General features: G+C 58.5%; 1 protein-coding gene across 2 annotated transcripts; it reads right to left on the reverse strand.

The window, feature by feature from the left end:
- Window positions 1-751: 751 nt before the first annotated feature.
- Window positions 752-17,702, reverse strand: LOC119093698 (mitogen-activated protein kinase kinase kinase 10). 2 transcript variants are annotated; one of them, XM_037216699.1, is made up of 13 exons: window positions 17,625-17,702; window positions 13,261-13,550; window positions 12,743-12,877; window positions 12,126-12,215; window positions 10,759-10,905; window positions 10,402-10,513; window positions 8,806-9,138; window positions 8,189-8,364; window positions 7,700-7,810; window positions 7,284-7,368; window positions 6,721-6,849; window positions 5,725-5,868; window positions 752-860 (listed from the first exon to the last, which is right to left on the reverse strand). In XM_037216699.1, exons 2-13 carry the CDS (start codon window positions 13,489-13,491, stop codon window positions 847-849), a joined length of 1,707 nt encoding a protein of 568 aa, XP_037072594.1. In that variant the 5' UTR covers window positions 13,492-13,550; window positions 17,625-17,702; the 3' UTR covers window positions 752-846. The 2 variants fall into 2 exon arrangements, with proteins under 2 accessions (XP_037072594.1, XP_037072593.1); XM_037216698.1 differs by lacking the exon at window positions 752-860 and adding an exon at window positions 2,348-2,884.
- Between the last annotated feature and the right edge of the window lie 435 nt (window positions 17,703-18,137).

Genomic DNA, 18,137 nt, shown 5'->3' on the forward strand with positions numbered 1-18,137 from the left:
ACAGGAGTTTGCGAGTGCGCCGACTGCTGTGGTCATCTGCGCTCAAAGACACGTAGTAGTCTGCGCTCAAAGGCATGCCAGCCACGCACAGCGGGATAGCCATGGGATTGTCGGTAACACTTTCTCGACAGTCAGTTGGGAAAACACTAGTGAGTGAGTCAAGTCATTTCGTTCAGATCTCTGACGTCCATTGCCAACTTTAATATCTCCTGAGGTTTCCGCGTGATGTAAGTCCGCCACGGCCCCGAGATACAAGTTCAGGGTGCCGGAGAACATCAGCCCCACTGCTTCCCTGCAATCATGTTAGGTTCTCTCTCTCTCTCTCTCTCGCTCTCTCTCATCCTCTCTCCTTCTCCTCTCTCTCTCTCTCTCTCTCTCTCTCTCTCCTCTCTCTCTCGCTCTCCTCTCTCTCTCTCTCTCTCTTCTCTCTTCTCTCTCGTCTCTCTCTCTCTCTCTCTCTCTCTCTCGCTCTCGCTCTCGCTCTCGCTCTCGCTCTCGCTCTCGCTCGCTCTCGCTCTCGCTCTCTCTCTCGCTCTCTGCTCTCGCGCTCTCTCTCGCGCTCTCTCTCTCGCGCTCTCTCTCTCGCTCTCGCTCTCGCTCTCGCTCTCTCGCTCTCGCAGCTCGGGCCTCAGCCGGACAACGACCACCAAACCGTCCCTCGGCTCCTTCCAGTCAGCCAGCTCTGGCGGCGGCTCCCTTGTCGTGCCGCCCTCGCGCCAGCCCTCACCCCTGCGTCCCGGTTGAGCGGCGGTCGCTGGTGCTTGGTCGGGCCGTGGTAGGTGTTGTGCGGGTAAGCCGAGGCGGAGGCCGGCGGCGGCGGTGCGTCTGTCGTCCACCACGGTACGCTCACGTTGTCCGTCCTGCCGGCGGCACGGACCGAGGTCAGACCAGGGCGGGGGAGAGGGGTCACACGGAGGTCAGGGGTCAGACTCCAGCTGCCCGGGGTTAGGCGAAGGTCAGAGGCCTGTTTCCGGTTGCTGGGGCGGGGAGGGGGGGGGGGGGGAGGTTCAGACAGAGTTAATAGGGACACCAATGACGGAGGATGGCGCGTAAACACAATGGGCGGCACAGATATGCGGCAAAAATCTGAACCTGTGAGGCGGCAAATGCAACACTGCATGTTGACAAACTTGCAGCCGGCGTGTTCGAACTTGACTCATCTTATTGCCGCGAGCCGTTCGAGTACGCTTTCTTACCGCCAGCTTATCATCACCGCGCGACCATCATCGGAGGCGCTCCGACGTCAACTAAGCCGACTTGTCACCACCCCACTGGTTAGTAACTGAAAAACCTAGTAGTAATACAACCAACACAAAACAATGCCATGCAATTTAATCACACCCAAAACAGCTCAGCACTACCGCACCGTCCCACCCTACCTCAGGCTGCAACGTGTCCCCCGGTCGCTCCAGCCCCCTTTCCCCGCCCGTCGCGACCACTCACGCTGCGGGAATGAGGCGCGGGTGGACGGGCGACACGTTGCTGAGGCGCACGTCGTAGCCGGCCGCCACGCCGGCCAGCTGCGCCGCCACATTGTAGAGCGCCAGCTGGAGGGCGCCCAGCCGCGACGGCCCGCCGCGCCGCTCGGCCGAGCCGTTGTAGAGTGTCGGCACCGGGATGTAGGGCGTGCTGCCGGCGGCGGCGTAGGCGCCGAGCGGCGCACCGCCGCCGGCCCCTGCCGGCCGCCACATGGGGCGCGTCACGGGCATGCAAGCGTGCAGCGGGCATGCCAGGCGCGCGCAGTGCAGGCGGACAGGTGCCAGAGGCGCGCAGGCGTCGTGCCGAGGGACGCTCGGGCGAGGCCGCGCGCGCGTCCCTGGCCCAGCTGATGAGGAGCGGCGGGGCGCACAGCTGCGCCAGAGAGGCCCACACCTGTCCGAGAGAGGCCGCTGGCGCCGTATCACAACGCAGTCTGGAAACCCCGGCCGGCGTCGTCACCACTCCCCGTGTACCGTCAGCACACGGCAGGCTCAAACACCGGTCCATGCCACCGCCCAGCAGACGCGACAGGCCGCGGGAGGGAGGCGCCCCCGAGACGGCGGGGCGCACTGGCGGAGGACCCTGCCCCGCACGCCAGTCGTCAGCACGCGTGCCGCTGACGACTGACGCGCGCGAGCGACGAGAGGTTGGGCCCGGTCCGTAAGTTGCGCCGCCCCAGCCCCGTGCACGGCCGCCGCCCGCCGCCAGGGGCGGCACCCTCAGCCGACAGCAGCGGTTCCGCGCGCGTCGCCCGTCTCGGCAACTATAGTGCAGTCGCACTGTATTCCGGTCCGGCCATGACGCAATCCCTTCAACTGCCTCCTGACTGCCTCCTCCAAGTGCAAAAGCAGCCGAGAAAAACAGCCCGTCGTGATACATGTCGAGCATGTTACAGAAACCAACAAAACGATGTACAAAATAGAAAATAAACACGCGCCATTCCGCGGCGTCGCGCCGTCTTGGCGCGTCTGTGTCCCTCCACCAAGAGTGCGAGACGCGAGCGCTCGGCCGGCCCCAGTGTCCGGTGAGACCAACGCCAGCTGATCACCCGCCTCCGCCCGAACCGACCAGAGCCCACCGCCAGCCGGCGGCCGCACCAAATCAGTCATCGTCGTCGACCGACGCACCCGGAGGCCACACGCACCGACACACACGCACGCACACACACACCGACGCACGCGCGCGCGGCCCTGGCGGCTCTGCGGGCGGTCCGAGCGCGCCGCGTCCACAGCCAGAAGTCCGGGCACGGCGGGCAGGCGGGCGGGAGGAGGCAGGAAGGCGGGGAGGTGGGGTTGCGCGGCGGGCCGCTAGGTGGCGCTGGTGTGGCGCAGCTGGACGGAGCCGTCCTCCTCGGGGCTGGTGGGGGCCGACCTAGAGACGGGCGCCGGCCGGCCCCGCCACGCCCCTGCAACAGAGTTGAGCGTCAGCTGCCGGGCTCGGCCCGGCCCGCACCGCCGGGCGCCACATGCGCCGCTACGTGGCAGGTGTCTTGTGCGCTAATTAAACCGGACTGAAGCAGTGGTGGACGTGCAAGACGAGCGCACGCGCAGACAGATGTGAACGGCAAGCCGAAAGGAACTTCAGGCAGGGTATCCAGGTGGTGTAGCAATCCGTTGTACATTGGTGCCACTGTACATACAAATATTTGCCAAGTGACCAGCACCACTTATAGAAGCGATGGCGCATGATGAACTAAGGTATAACTGGCAGACTTAAAGTCGAAAGGCGAGCACACTTCAAACATGGCTGTGCCCTCTTGCAAAAGCCCGGGCGTTCCGGAGCCTCCGAACACCGACGGAACCAAAGCAAACAAAGCTCTGTGCCTACATGGCCCAGCGCCGGACGCCATACCGGGACGCTTCCTACCGAAACCAATAAGGCAACGACGGCGGTGAGGAGGCATGCCCGTGTCTCAGATCTGTCGCTTACTGAATCATATTTACAGCCAACCGAAATCGAACGACCTGCAGGGTCGGGGACGGGGGACGGGGACGACTGCGGCAAAACGACCTGCAGGCTCGATTTGCCGCAGTCGGATACGGAAAGGCGAGTGTGCCATACGAGGGCCTTTGCTCACTGGATACGATCCGCAGGCGTCGGTGTGTTTTCTCTCGTTCAGCGTTTTCTTACTATGAGTTTTGGACACCAATGTCGCACGCTCCTGCCGCGATTAGCCCACGAAAAAGTCTGACTCATAAAATTCTGACCGTCAAACATATCAGTCATCCGAAAGAAATCGTGTATACATCAGTCATTCGAATGAAATCGCGACTATTCTTAGATGAGGTGCGCGAGCTTTCAGCAGGGCAGCAAATACAGCTTCCGTTCAAACCGATATCGAAACTTCTTTAGTGCCCTTCTTTGATGAATCAGTTGGTGAATCAGGAGCCTGCGAACTTCGTCAGTTTTCAGCAATTTTCGCAGACACGTACTTCGAGGAAAGCTGCGTATCCTTTTATCCCCGATCCGCGCGACAGAAATCCGCATCCCGTCCCAGACCAAGCGAGAGACAGGGAATAGCCGACCCACATGACTGCACTCGTTCGCAACAACGCCAACCTTGAGCGACGGCTGTGAGCACCACGGCCGCTCAACAAGCCCCCCAAATCCACGTGGCCGTGCGGTACACTTGGTCTTTCACTGCACACATGTCGGGCGCCACTCAGCTTTCATGAGAAAAGCCCCAATACTCCCTCTAGTACCCAACTCATTGTAGCTCAAGAATAAATTACTCTGCTAACCCACAACACTGACGGTGATGGTGCTTTTTTAACCTCGAAACAGGAACTTGTAGCACACTACTGTTTCGCGCCTGGATCTCTCGTGGCGTCATTCTCGCTAGAAATAACGCTGTGAGTAGCATTCCACATAATCCTTCGCAAAGATCACCAAAACGTGGACAAATATATGCAAGTCGCTTCACGCAACATATCAGCCAAACCTACCTCACATTAGGGGGTAGCATAGTGTACATTACGACAATCTGAGAATAAAACAGACTAGCTGAGGAAACAATTAGCCCCCGACGAAAAGTGTGAGACAATGTGCAAACAAGGTGGATGTGATCCTTGGCCGGCAGACATATTGCGCGTTTGTCCAAACGGTAATGATGTAGCTAAGCATGCGTGACGTATCGGCAAAAACTGAGGTGTCGCAGATTCCTCCAACAAACGTCACGGGCAACACACCGGACAACTACCACAACGCCTGGCTTCCGGAGAACAGCCCTGTGCTTAAGGGGCCCGTCACAGCTAGACGCCCTTGTATTCTAATAATCCAGCTGTACTTCGCACTGAATGCCCGTTGCGGCTCGGAGGCGTTTGGCAAGCAGACGCATCTCTGCTTGAAGAGCAACGGCCAATACAAGTCCGGTCCCCAGTGCCGACACCAGCCTTAGTTGGCTCGCCTCCCATTCAGCAGCCGCCGGCGGCCGTCACTCCCGCTCCGGCACGCTCCGGGCCTGCTGGTCTGGTGAAGCACCTTTTGCGTGCATTGCGAACACGTGCATTGCGGGGAGGGACCGCCCCATCCGGTCACAGCCAATGTTGGCTGCGCACGTGGCTAGTGGTGGATCCCTTGGAACGGCCCGGCGAGGCGGAGGGCATCGCACCCATGTGACAGCCCACGGGCAGCTGGTGTGTGACTCCCATTGGCTAGCTCGGAGGGAGGCAGTGCCGGCCAGCGCCGCAGGGGCGCCAACACGCCGAGCCCGGCGGCACGCTCTGGCGTACGTCGGCCGCATGTCAGGCGCAGACAGACGCTCGGGGGTGCACACGTCGGCTCATGACGGCGATGAGGGCCCTCCGCAGCCGGCATCACCCCGCCCTAGCCACGCAACCGTCCCTCTCACCCAGCCGCACAGCGGAACGCCACACGCCCGCCACGACAGTTCAGGGTGGGAGTGATGCTCGGCAGCTCGACAGTGGCGACGGGTACCACTCTCCACCAGCGAGACAGGCACCACGGCGCCTCTCCGGCCCGCCCAGAGCTCCGAGCGCCGGTCAGGACCGGGCAGCGCGAGGGTGGACACAGTACCAGCTGTTCGGGGCGGCGCACGGTGGCTATGGCTTTGCACGACACTGTCCATACACTCAGGGGTGGGCGAGCTGATGGAGAGCCTGAGCGATTGACTCACTGCCGTTGAGTTCGGGGAACACCTGGTCCCAGTCTGACCCGGCCACTCGACTCGCCGCTGCTGAGTTCGGGGAACACCTGGTCCCAGTCTGATCCGGCCGCTCGACTCACCGCTGCTGAGTTCGGGGAACACCTGGTCCGGGTCGGCGGTCTGTCCGGCCTCCATGAGGGCTGGCCGTGGCCGGGGCGCCCGCCGGTTCAGCTGGTGGGCCGAGCTCGGGCCCCACGTCTTGCCCTTCACGCCGTCCGCCGGCACTGTGGCGGCGCATGTAAGACGGTCACGGAGGCCAGGACTGTTCACGGCGGGTCGCCGTACGCCACAGGGTGCCACATGGGTCACAGTCTGCGACCGGAGAGTGGGGACACCGTGGCACGCGCGGCTGGTCGCCCAGAATCCGTCAATGGACTGGCATATGGGCATGAAACCCACACAGCCTGCGTAACCAAGCCCAAGCGCAACCTCGTGGGCGGCACTGGCGATTTGTGCTAGAGCCGCCCGCAGACGGATGGGTGGATTAACAGCTGTCGCTTGCAAGTTTCTCCACTTCCAAGGGCGTATTCACACGGTCCGTAGCGCAGCACACAGTGGTACACGGATGTGGCGTGTGGCTGGGGGGTTCGTGAGCTGATATCACACACCAGGTGTACGTGACATCATACGGATCACGGGGCGCCGCCACCTGAGGCTCAACGGGCCCCACTCGGACCGGAGAGCATAGCTTTCCCACCAACTGCAGGTGGCTGCAGTCAAAAGCGGGTTTTAGGTATACTGAAGGGAGGGGAGAGCAGACTTGTAAAAACGCATGTGCCTTACGTCTATTTAGTGTTTCTTAACGCATGTTCAGGGCTTTGGATAGCACGAAGCGGTCCTCAGTACCCCTCCACGTGCATGCAAAGATAAATACGGCTACAGTCATGCAGTTGAGCATTAGACACAGGGGCAGATAGGTGTGGAACACTGGACGGGTCCCGTCACGAAAAGCACAGCGGCAGTTGGGCGTCCCCTCAGAGGATCACCACCAGGATGTGAGCGCTCGTGCGCCGGCCGCGCGCGCCGCGCACCGGACTGGAGCGTGCGACACGCCGCTGGCGTCGCTGGCTACTCACGCGCGATGGCTCGCAGGGCGGGTGATGGCGAGGCAGGCGGACTCTCCGGACTGGCCTGGTGCCAGGCGGCGCCGGCCGCCAGCCGGTCAGACAGCGCGCCGCTCTGAACGGTGAAGTTATGGCGAAAGTCTGCCGGACACACGGCGGCGGCGGCGTCAGACGGGCGGACACCGCTCGGCCGCGGGCAAGCCCGTCACGAGCCACTGCCGTCGCCGGACGACACGGCTGACTCGACAGCGCTGTGCCCGTCACGGCGTAGTGCGTACAACAATCCGGGGAACGATCACTTAGTGAGCCAAAAGGTGTCAGTGCTGGAGACGTAAGACCACATCCGCGTCGCTCGGACCGAGCGCACCGACAGCGCGCAGGTCTCGCAGTCCGCCGGCGTCAGTGACTGGAGCTGATCCATCTTAGCTCCTCCTCGGACCGACCTCGACCCTCAGCTCGGCGGCACAGCGCCGCCCACCGGCCGTGCGTCCCGAGCCGGCCGGGCTGTCGAGTGGAGCCCGCTCGGCAGCGTCGCCCGCGCCCCTCCCGGCCGCGAGAGACGCGCCCCCGCTCACCGGACGGCTTGCTGATCTGGTGGCCGCCCTTCAGCTTCATGCGGCCCTTGAACTTGCCCTTGGCCCGCTTGGGCGTCGGCGCCGTCTGCGGACGAAGGGCAAGCGAGGTGGTCAGTGAGGTCACGTGTGCTGCGGCCCGCCCCGGCCGCCTGCTGCGGCAGCGCGACACGCAGGGCCGCCGCCGGCCCCCAGCTGGCCACGCTGGCCCACCGCGCCACGGCCAGAGGTCTCCACACGCCGCAGCAGTGCTGAGAACGTATGCAGCGACAGACCGCGTGGCGAACCAACGCCAGCCGCCGCGGCCGCAGCTGCTGGTCCGGCGGCCCTCTCTCCCAACCGGGCACAGCCGCCGCGGCCGCAGCTGCTGGTCCGGCGGCCCTCTCTCCCAACTGGGCACAGCCGGCCCGGCAGCCCACCTGCTGCTGCTGCTGAACGATGACCTGGATCTCCCGCGAGAGCACGTTGAGCTCGCGCTCGGCCAGCTCCTCCTCCCGGCGACGCAGGTCCACCTCTCGGCTGCGCAGCTCCTGGGACAAGCCGCGGCCGCCGGGTCAGGCGCCGCCATCAGCGCGCCACTCAGCACATCCGCACAATCATACGCGCGCGCTGTTTTACAGTACGCTTCATAATTTTGCCATTGTCGCATGCACTTTACCGGCACTGTATAGACGCACCGATATGTTACAGGTCTACCACGACCACTGCCGTTCACAGTCCGTCAACCGCCGACACGCTACCGTAACAGTCCGTCTACATCACATGCCCCAGCTCCCTCCGCCCCTTCGAGTCGGGACAGCGGAGGCGTCCCCCCTGTCGACGCAAGGGGGACGGTAGGGTCCGCCGACTGCAACAGCGCCGGCGCGCTCTGCTCGAGGTCTGTCCGGCCGTCCTGTCGTCAGCCCCACCTTCTCCCGGTGCCGGATGTCGCGCAGCACCTCGTCGATCTCAGACTTCCAGTTCTCTTGCATGTTGTAGAAGCTCTCGCGCGGGTAGGACATGAAGGCGGAGCGCGAGATGTCCTGCAGCTTGGCCAGCACGCGCTCGAAGGTCGGGCGTAGATGCTGGTCCCGGCTCCAGCAGGCTGGCGGCGTCACACATGACAAGGGTACACATCAACACGCCAGCACGCCCCACACCGCGGCGGCGGCGGCCGCTCGGTGCAGCGGCGCACTGCGACCAGCAGCTTCGTCGGACTTAGCAGACACAGTGCTCAACAAATAAGCTCATATCCACGCCAATGTGATGGCCGAGCATGCCTGGTCGACACAAGCATAACATGGAGGCATGGCCGAGCATGCCTGGTCGACACGTGCATAACATGGAGGCATGATTGAGCATGCGTCACACAAATCGCTGTGGTTCTTTGAAGACAACACTTAAGAAGTGCGTGTGACGTTTCTTCCACGCAACAGACTCAATCCACGTAGCCCGACTCCGACATATGCCGTTCCACCCACTCGGCAAGACCACCTCTGACCTCCGACCTCCCCGCCCCCTCAGATGCCCAGTGAGCGCTACTCACCGAGCATGAGTTCACTCCAGCCGGCCGGGCACGTGGACGGCACGAGCAGACTGAGCTTGTGCGACGCCACGCCGTACGCTACGGCCAGCGCGTCGATGCCGCGGTACGGCGTCTCGCCCGTCAGCAGCTCCCACAGCACCACGCCGAAGCTCCACACGTCGCCGGCCTTGGAGAACGTGCTGAACTCGATGGCCTCAGGCGCCATCCAGGCGTAGGTGCCCGCCTGTGTCATGCGCGTGGTGCGGTTCGTCTCGCGCGCCAGGCCGAAGTCAGTGATCTTGAGCGTAACGCGCCGGAGGTCCTCGCTCGTCTCCAGCAGTTCGCTGATGAGCACTGCGGACCGGTGCGGGACGGAGTCAGCGTCACGTGCCGCCACTGACCGACCGGCCGGTGATCAGGGTCAGCTCGTGAGCGCCGACAGCCGGCACGGGGCGGCGTCAGCGTCACGTGCCGCCACTGACCGACCGGCCGGTGATGAAGGTCAGCTCGTGAGCGCCGACAGCCGGCACGGGACGGCGTCAGCGTCACGTGCCGCCACTGACGGACCGGCTGGTGATCAAGGTCAGCTCGTGAGCGCCGACAGCTGGCACGGGACGGCGTCGGCGTCACGTGCCGCCACTGGCCGACCGGCCGGTGATGAAGGTCAGCTCGTGAGCGCCGACAGCCGGCACGGGACGGCGTCAGCGTCACGTGCCGCCACTGACGGACCGGCCGGTGATGAAGGTCAGCTCGTGAGCGCCGACAGCCGGCACGGGACGGCGTCAGCGTCACGTGCCGCCACTGACGGACCGGCCGGTGATGAAGGTCAGCTCGTGAGCGCCGACAGCCGGCACGGGACGGCGTCAGCGACACGTGCCGCCACTGACGGACCGGCTGGTGATCAGGGTCAGCTCGTGAGCGCCGACAGCCGGCACGGGACGGCGTCAGCGACACGTGCCGCCACTGACGGACCGGCTGGTGATCAGGGTCAGCTCGTGAGCGCCGACAGCCGGCACGGGACGGCGTCAGCGTCACGTGCCGCCACTGACGGACCGGCCGGTGATGAAGGTCAGCTCGTGAGCGCCGACAGCCGGCACGGGACGGCGTCAGCGTCACGTGCCGCCACTGACGGACCAGCCGGTGATCAGGGTCAGCTCGTGAGCGCCGACAGCCGGCACGGGGCGGCGTCAGCGTCACGTGCCGCCACTGATGGACCGGCTGGTGATCAGGGTCAGCTCGTGAGCGCTGACAGCTGGCACGGGATGGCGTCAGCGTCACGTGCCGCCACTGACGGGCCGAGTGAGCGCCGACAGCCGGCACGGGGCGGTGTCAGCGTCACGTGCCACCAGTGCTGGACCGTCTGACGGCCGAGTAGGGCCGATGGCCACTGCACGAGCGTGGACATAAACAACCCACGATTGGCCCATTTGTTTGCTGATTAGTATCCCGATCATTGAAGTCCATTGCAGCAAACATGCAAACGACAACAAAACGTTGCCGCGCGGGGGCAACGGTCGCCGAGCAGGCCGGCACGGGCGAGCACAGGGCGCGTGCGGGGCGGCCCGGGGCCTGGACCGTCGGCCGACCCGCCGGCCGCCGCCAGCGCCTGCCACTGACCGTTGGACGACTTCAGGTCCCGGTGTATGAGTGAGATGGGACCCTCGTGGTGCAGGTAGTTCATCCCGGTGGCGATCTGGATGGCCCAGTTGACCAGGACGTGCGGCAGTATCTGCGGAGCGAGAGGAGCCCAGGCTCACGCCCTGCTGTCGCCGGGCTCGATCGCTTACGCGTTCCGCTATCGCCACAAACAGACGCGGCAGTGTAAGGCACATCCTTATGGACTGCGCGTGCTGATCAGCCCGGAATACTCGAGCATATGGACACAGACAACGCTCGCCGCCGATTGGCTCCCGCCTGCGCTGCAGCATACCCGGGCGCGGCGCGTGGGGCCCGCAGGGCTGGCCGGCGACTCACCTTCTTCTGCGCGAGCACGCGACTGAGCGAGCCGCCGCGCGCGTACTCCATCACCAGGCAGAGGTTGGGCGGCGTCAGCACCAGACCCCGCAGTGACACGATGTTCGGGTGCTCCAGCAGCCAGAACAGCCGGCCCTCCTGACGCACCTGAGCGCGGCGAGCACATACGGTCGTCAGACTCAGCCAGCTGGCTAAGGCACGCGGGACACACCTACACTACAGGCACAAACCCAGCGCTGGTGGGGTCTAACACCGGTCCTGAACAGAGGAGGGATCAGCTGACGGGATGCAGGGGCTCCCTGTCCGCTTCCGACTCCATGCACGTGTCCTCACTGCTCGGCACCAAAGGCATGCACACGGATCCGAAAGTGCAGAGCCCGGTGATGTTTTTTTTAGTTTTGAGTGTAAAATGCTTGCAGCGTTATGACAGCCAGGAGTGAGACTCTTAACTTAGCAAATGGACAGGTCGACGGGTACAAACCATCTCCTGCATTCCCCATAGAAGACTACAGCGTGCCGGGATGGACGCGGGCCTCTACAGTCATGTAAAATAAAAAAGACATGCAACTTGCGTCATATTTAGCAAATCACGTCAAAATGTGCGCAGCATTGAGTGCAAAGGAGTGGTGAGCAAGTCAGCCCTGGACCAGCACAATCCAGCTGTCAACCCCCTTTTACCACAGGCAGGGCCATGTCTGTTTATCTGGGCGCGTCTGTGACTGTCTGTGATAGTCTGGAACCGTCAATGATCATCTGTGACCGTCTGTGACCGTCTGTGACCGTCTGTGACCGTCCGTGACCGTCTGTGACCGTCTGTGACCGTCTGTGACCGCCTGTGACCGTCTGTGACCGTCTGTGACCGTCTGTGACCGTCTGTGACCGTCTGTGACCGTCCGTGACCGTCTGGGACCGTCCGTGACTGTCTGTGACCGTCCGTGACCGTCCGTGACTGTCTGTGACCGTCTGAGACCGTCCCTGTCTGTGACCGTCTGTGACCGTCCGTGACCGTCCGTGACCGTCTGGGACCGTCCGTGACCGTCTGGGACCGTCCGTGACCGTCCGTGACTGTCTGTGACCGTCTGTGACCGTCTGTGACCGTCCGTGACCGTCCGTGACCGTCTGGGACCGTCCGTGACCGTCTGGGACCGTCCGTGACCGTCCGTGACTGTCTGTGACCGTCTGTAACCGTCTGGGACCGTCCGTGACTGTCTGTGACCGTCTGTGACCGTCTGGGACCGTCCGTGACTGTCTGTGACCTCCGTGACCGTCCGTGACTGTCTGTGACCGTCCGTGATCGTCCGTGACCGTCTGGGACCGGCCAGCGCCGCCAGCTCCGACGCCGGGCACCTGGCGCCGCGCCGGCGCACCTGTTCGATGGTGGTGGCCCAGTCGTCATCTGATGTCCTGGTGATAGCCTTGACCGCGATCAGCTCATTGCGCCAGACGCCCCGGTACACCTGCGGCAGCGGCGGCGCACCCGGTCAGCGGCGGCGCAGCACGCAGGGCCGGTCAGCCCGCCCCGGCATGTGACCGGGCATGTCGTCATCAGGCACCCAATCACACTGGCAGGCTGCTGGATCACCGAGTACACGCGGCACCACCCACTCAAACTGCCTTCACCACTTCTTCGAGAGGCCAGACCAATATTATTATCTAAGGTTTGAATATGTATAAATGAAAACTCCCCTAAAGACATCGCGACGCGGAATGCCTTCACGGTCTTGCGCGGCGGGGACTTTCATCCCGAACTGTTCAACCACGGCCTTACTTACTTGAGCCGTCCTTCACACACCTGATACCGTCTTACCATGCAGAAGCCAGTGTCAAGGAGGGTACAAACATGACCTTCAATGGTCCCGCTGACTATTCGAAGCCCCTTCGCGGGCCGCTGGGATAATGCAGCCCACGCCTGCTCCACGGAGCATGCCACTGAGACAGAGAGCCTCCACCAGACCGGCCGCGCCTACTGTTGCACCGCACCGACCTTGCCAAAGCCGCCGACGCCGATGATCTCATCGAGATCGATCTGCGAGAACTCGATGATGGGCGGGTCGCCGGCGCTGGGCGACGGCAGCTGGGGCTCCATCGCCGATACGAAGCTGGCCGGGAATACGCCCACCTGGCGGACAAGGTGGCGCGACTGGTCGGTGGCCGACGGGGGCGAGGCCGCGCGCGGCATCAGCCGCGGTGGTGCGCTGCGCCAGAACGTGAGAGCTCTTGCCCAGAGAACCTAAGCGAGGAGCGTTGAGGCAGGGGGAGGGTAGCAGAATGGACGGTTCACGGCCAGCTAGCATGTGAAGCTCTACGTCCGCTAAACGAGTGACTGCGTCGGCAAACTATATACTTTTTTTTCTTTAAAAAATCACCCATACTAACGCAACCTCTTTAGCGTCAATCTCAGAAGTGCCATAATCGTCATCATCGCCGCCTCCCCAGCCTCTTCGTGATCCGCCCCCCGCCCCCCTCCCCGGCATCTCCGCCATCCGCCCGGCCCACCCTCACCTGGCCGTCGACCTTGCCGATCCACCATCCGTCACCGCCAGAGATCTTGGTGTCCGTGGAGAGCAGCTCGACGCTCTGGCCGCGGCGCAGCGTCAGCTCGTCTTCGCCGCGGCTCTCGTAGTCGTGCAACACCAGCAGACGCACGCCCTCCGGCGAGGGCGTGGCCGAGGCGGCGGCGTGCGCGCCTGGCCCGCACCCGTTGGCGTGGGCCGTCGCGCTGCCCGGCTCCATGGCGGCGCCCTCACGCTCCGGCCCGGCCCGATCCGCACATCGCACGGGGGCGGCCACAGCTGCGGCGCACGGCACCAGGTCAACTGTAGGAGCGACCACAGCAATTGTGTGGACGTGATGGGCGGGGAGGCGGCGAGGCGGCGAGGGGAGGGGGGGGGGGGGGGGGGGGAGGGCGGTGGCGGATGGTGGAAATACCGAGTCAAAATGCACGACAGACTGTTTACAATTGGCGCATCTTTCTCTGTGGGGATTGCTATCGCGAGAATTACTTCGGGAGCTGCTAAGATACCCTTGCCATCTTTACATACATATTCATGGAATCAAAAATCAGAACACATGGACGAACTTGTGCTGTAACCAATCCATTGTGCTGTAACCAATCACAGGGACACCAGCATAACATCATAGGCATGCAATGGCATTAAGAATAAGGGGGTTGAGGGAACACTTGTCATGCAGATAGGCATTGGGCAATGCAAAGTTGCATCCTTTAAACATTTTAGTCAGACCAGCATGCACTAAAACAATGTGAATAGGAGGCATTGCTTTAACTGAATGGGGCTGGAACAGACACTGTTAATAGGTGTGGCAACCAAGCCCCCCCCCCCCCCCCACCACCGAATGGACCAACCAAGCCCCCACCATTGAATGGGCCCAACCAAGCCCCCAGCACTGAATGGACCAACCAAGCCCACACCATTGAATGGAACCAACCAAGCCCCCACCACTGAATGGACTAACCAAGTCCCCACCATTGGATGGACCAACACAGCCTACCATGGTCTCATGACAGGCACACACTCACCCCATGATATGGACAGGCACACGCTCCATGATAGACAGGCACACACTCACCCCATGATATGGACAGGTACACACTCACTCCATGATATGGACAGGCACACACTCACTCCATGATACAGACACACACTCACCCCATGATATGGACAGGCACACACTCACTCCATGATATGGACAGGCACACACTCACTCCATGATACAGACACACACTCATCCCATGATATGGACAGGCACACACTCACTCCATGATATGGACAGGCACACACTCACTACATGATATGGACAGGCACACACTCACTCCATGATATGGACAGGCACCCTGTTATGTGGACTCTGACAGAAACTATTAAGCTTGTGCTTGCTTGCCTCCAAAAGAGAAAAAGCCTGCATATAAATTGCCAGCCAGAAATATAGCACAACTACAGCCCTCATCACCGCTTGCTTGTATAGCTCATAGCAATACTGAGCGCAAGAATACATAAATATGGTGTCACTTTTAGCATCTGCTCCTTATCACTTTCTCATACATGTTTTCCCAGCCAAAGTCATAGAATCACATGGGTGGATAGTATGGTAATGCTCTCATGGCTTATGCCTGCAACAACCAGCACCCTGTCTTGCTAAACTGACAGTCCAGTGGCTTTGCTCAATGGTTTTGACAAGTGGAAATAGTGCAATAAGGCTGTATGCTGGTTATCAGAATCACAAGCACAGTAGCTGTCACATTGTTTAATAAACTAAAAAAATGTGGAGCTGTTTTTGAATGAAAGGTGCCTGCAGAGTGACAATCACACTTCTTTCACATGGAGAGGCTTGGCAACTCTATCAGAGTGTGTAAAATGTAGACAATTATTTCCATCCTTATAGCTTCATGAACAAAGCAAACAAGTCCTTACAAGTTAGCAATGACAAGCTAAATCACAGACCATGTTGCCACTTGCTAGAGTTTGTGGAAATGAACCTTCTCTTAATCAGTCTTCATCTGGTATGTTGCCTTACTTCACCCAAGCAACACACACAACCATGATGATTTTGTTTATTGGCACCCTCCACACTAAGCTGGACTCAAGACCATACTCTAGCAAGAGAAGATGTATTACACAATTTCATGTATCCTCTGCCAACAGCCCATCCTGTCCCACAGTTATTGCCCACACTTTGTGCTCCTGTTTTGTGCCCTTGTAAAGCATCTGATCCTTGATATTGAAGGCATGCTCAAAGTTTGTAGGGGTGAAGGAAAAGGAAAACTAACCCCTGCATAGGCTACTCATCCTTCTGAAACAGCTTAACATTCACAATACAGAGAACACACTGAATGTATATAGGCTACAAAAACACTAGTACAAAATATTATGAGGATGGTTGAAACTAGCATGAAATCAGTTCTAGTACAGCCTTTCTTAGCAGTATGCACCCAGACTACAACTGTGCTGTTGACCAAATTACATGAGACTGGTGAATGTTAAGTGGATAGCCTGCCAAAAGCCATAGAAAAGTACATCATAATTGGACTAGGAGATTTTTATAGAAGCAGACAATTAATGGACCAGCAATGAACTTAAACTAAAATCCAGACAACACCAACAGATTCTGATGACTATAGGAACAGAAATATGAGGGTTCTTGTGATTTGGTGAGGAGGGATAGGTACCTCTATGCCATTTGATGTTGACCTGAGATAACTGTTCTTGAACCAAAGTCCTGTCATTCTCTTTCTTATCCATTTTAAGCTCTCCCCAGCCTGACCACTTCTAAACAGACATTTAAGCTTAACTGATAGCCAAGCAAGGCTTCACGTACTTCTTATATACATGACAGAAACTCTCCTTTTCATATCTGCCCAATGGCATTTTAGGACCTGATACTTCTTAGCATGAACATGCAATGACCAATTAGATAGCACAGCACATGAACATCCTCATGAGATGTCCTGTTGAGGATGATAAAGACCAGAAAGAATAGGGAGAAAGCCAGTCATCCTAGACTAGTTAGCCCTGTTTGCATGCTGACACAACACACATTTTGAAATGTGCATGTGTTAAAGAACAAGAGTTCTTTCCTCACACTTTAAAAGGTGTTTACCACTTCTTACATGTACATACCACTTTTTGCATGTACATGCAAGCCATCTTGCACTTTTTACAAGCTGAAAACTGTGCTATTAAATTAATTGTTTTGCTCCCAAAACATGCAGAACATTAGAAATGATGCTACTCCCAAATCACTGCTCAGCTGACCCTCAATCTAATGCAACAACATTAAGCGCTACCAAATTTAGGCTACTGTACAAAGTTAATCATGGTTTGTTACGCAGCTTCTGAGCTACTACCACCAAACAAACTTGCCCTTGCATTCTGGAGCTGAGTATGAAGGAACACAAACCATGTAGCCATGGTGCTGACATCATATTTTTTTCATTTACATTTGCATTCTACAATGATCATGATAGTGGAATGCTATTGATGATACACCTTAGTGACTACTTAATCATCTGTTAACTGTGGCCTTGGCATATTTCTATGCAGGTGCTGTAATACTAATACCTTAATCTGTACCATCATGCACCAGATATAAACAAGGCTTAATCGCAAACCTAGATATAACAGCTGAATAACAGGTAAGATGGTCACAATCTAAATCTGCATTAATAATGCTGGGTGCATCCTATTCCTATCAATCTTGATTTTTATGTGTTCTGTAATAATTTTGCTGGTGTGTCAACTATAGCCTTAAAAAATAAAGACTGTGCAGGACAAAGACACACAATTTCACTATATCTATACTGTACCCACACACACATCTAACAAAACAAACAACAAAAACAAACTTTGTTTTCAGGATGCCTTACATTATCAACACTAGACATCTATTCATTAAATGAGGCATTATTAATAAGTGTCATTCCCTGCACAGATACTAGATGGAACATACAAGCTTAATCCTAAGGCTCATGCTTAAACTTCCTCCAAGGCATGACCCCATCATCACTCTCTTGCACTTTTGATTCTACAAGATAAGAAACCTTGATGACATTTACTGGTGAGCCAAATACCAGTACACACACTTAAAGCATACATATGAGAAGCAGTTGTACCACTTTCACTTGAAACACAACATTCCTCGGCGCCACCACATAAAGGATGCCTGGCACCACCCATGTTTGACATGGAATCTCGCCAATCACGCCGCGCTGCCCATAATCAAAACCCAGCGATCTCGGGGGCGACGCACAGCACCCCGCCCATTGGTACGAGTTTTCTACTTCATTACAGACAAAGCATCTACAAGAGGCCATTCCGAAAGGCTTAGGAACGTTCAATTAGGTGATTTACCTGAAAACCTTCACATCTGCGCCCAATCCCGACTTGCTGTCCCGATGCGCTGAAATCCACGGATAGCAATCAACCAAGGTTAACCAAAAAGACGAGCCATGGCCCCAAACCAACAGACTGGAAAAGTCATGCTGTTGCCCTTCGCTGAAACGCTTGTGCAATACACTGTTTCACTTGGGTATACAACTGGTGTTCCGATGCTCCGCTGTTGAAGAACGCGAGACAGTTTCGCACCAATAAAGGAAGATCATTCCTGGTGGCCCATTAGTCTGCCATCCGCATGGACGACGCAGATGGTGCGTGCCACAATCCCACATAGGCTACATCTCCGCCGTACCATTTTCATAACCCTTTTGTGGTAAGAAGCAAGTTAGTTCCAATTTTTTTAATGCACCTTCATAGGTGTAATTTCATTTAGCTGCCTGGTATACAAAAATATGGTGAAACGAAATATGTTCTAATAGTCTGCCTCAGGGTAGCTAATATTATTGTCATCGCACTGACCTTGGTTTA

This window comes from Pollicipes pollicipes, unplaced genomic scaffold (genome assembly GCF_011947565.3).
Source record: "Pollicipes pollicipes isolate AB1234 unplaced genomic scaffold, Ppol_2.1 Scaffold_4002;HRSCAF=4701_pilon_pilon_pilon, whole genome shotgun sequence".
NCBI lineage: Eukaryota > Metazoa > Arthropoda > Thecostraca > Pollicipedomorpha > Pollicipedidae > Pollicipes > Pollicipes pollicipes.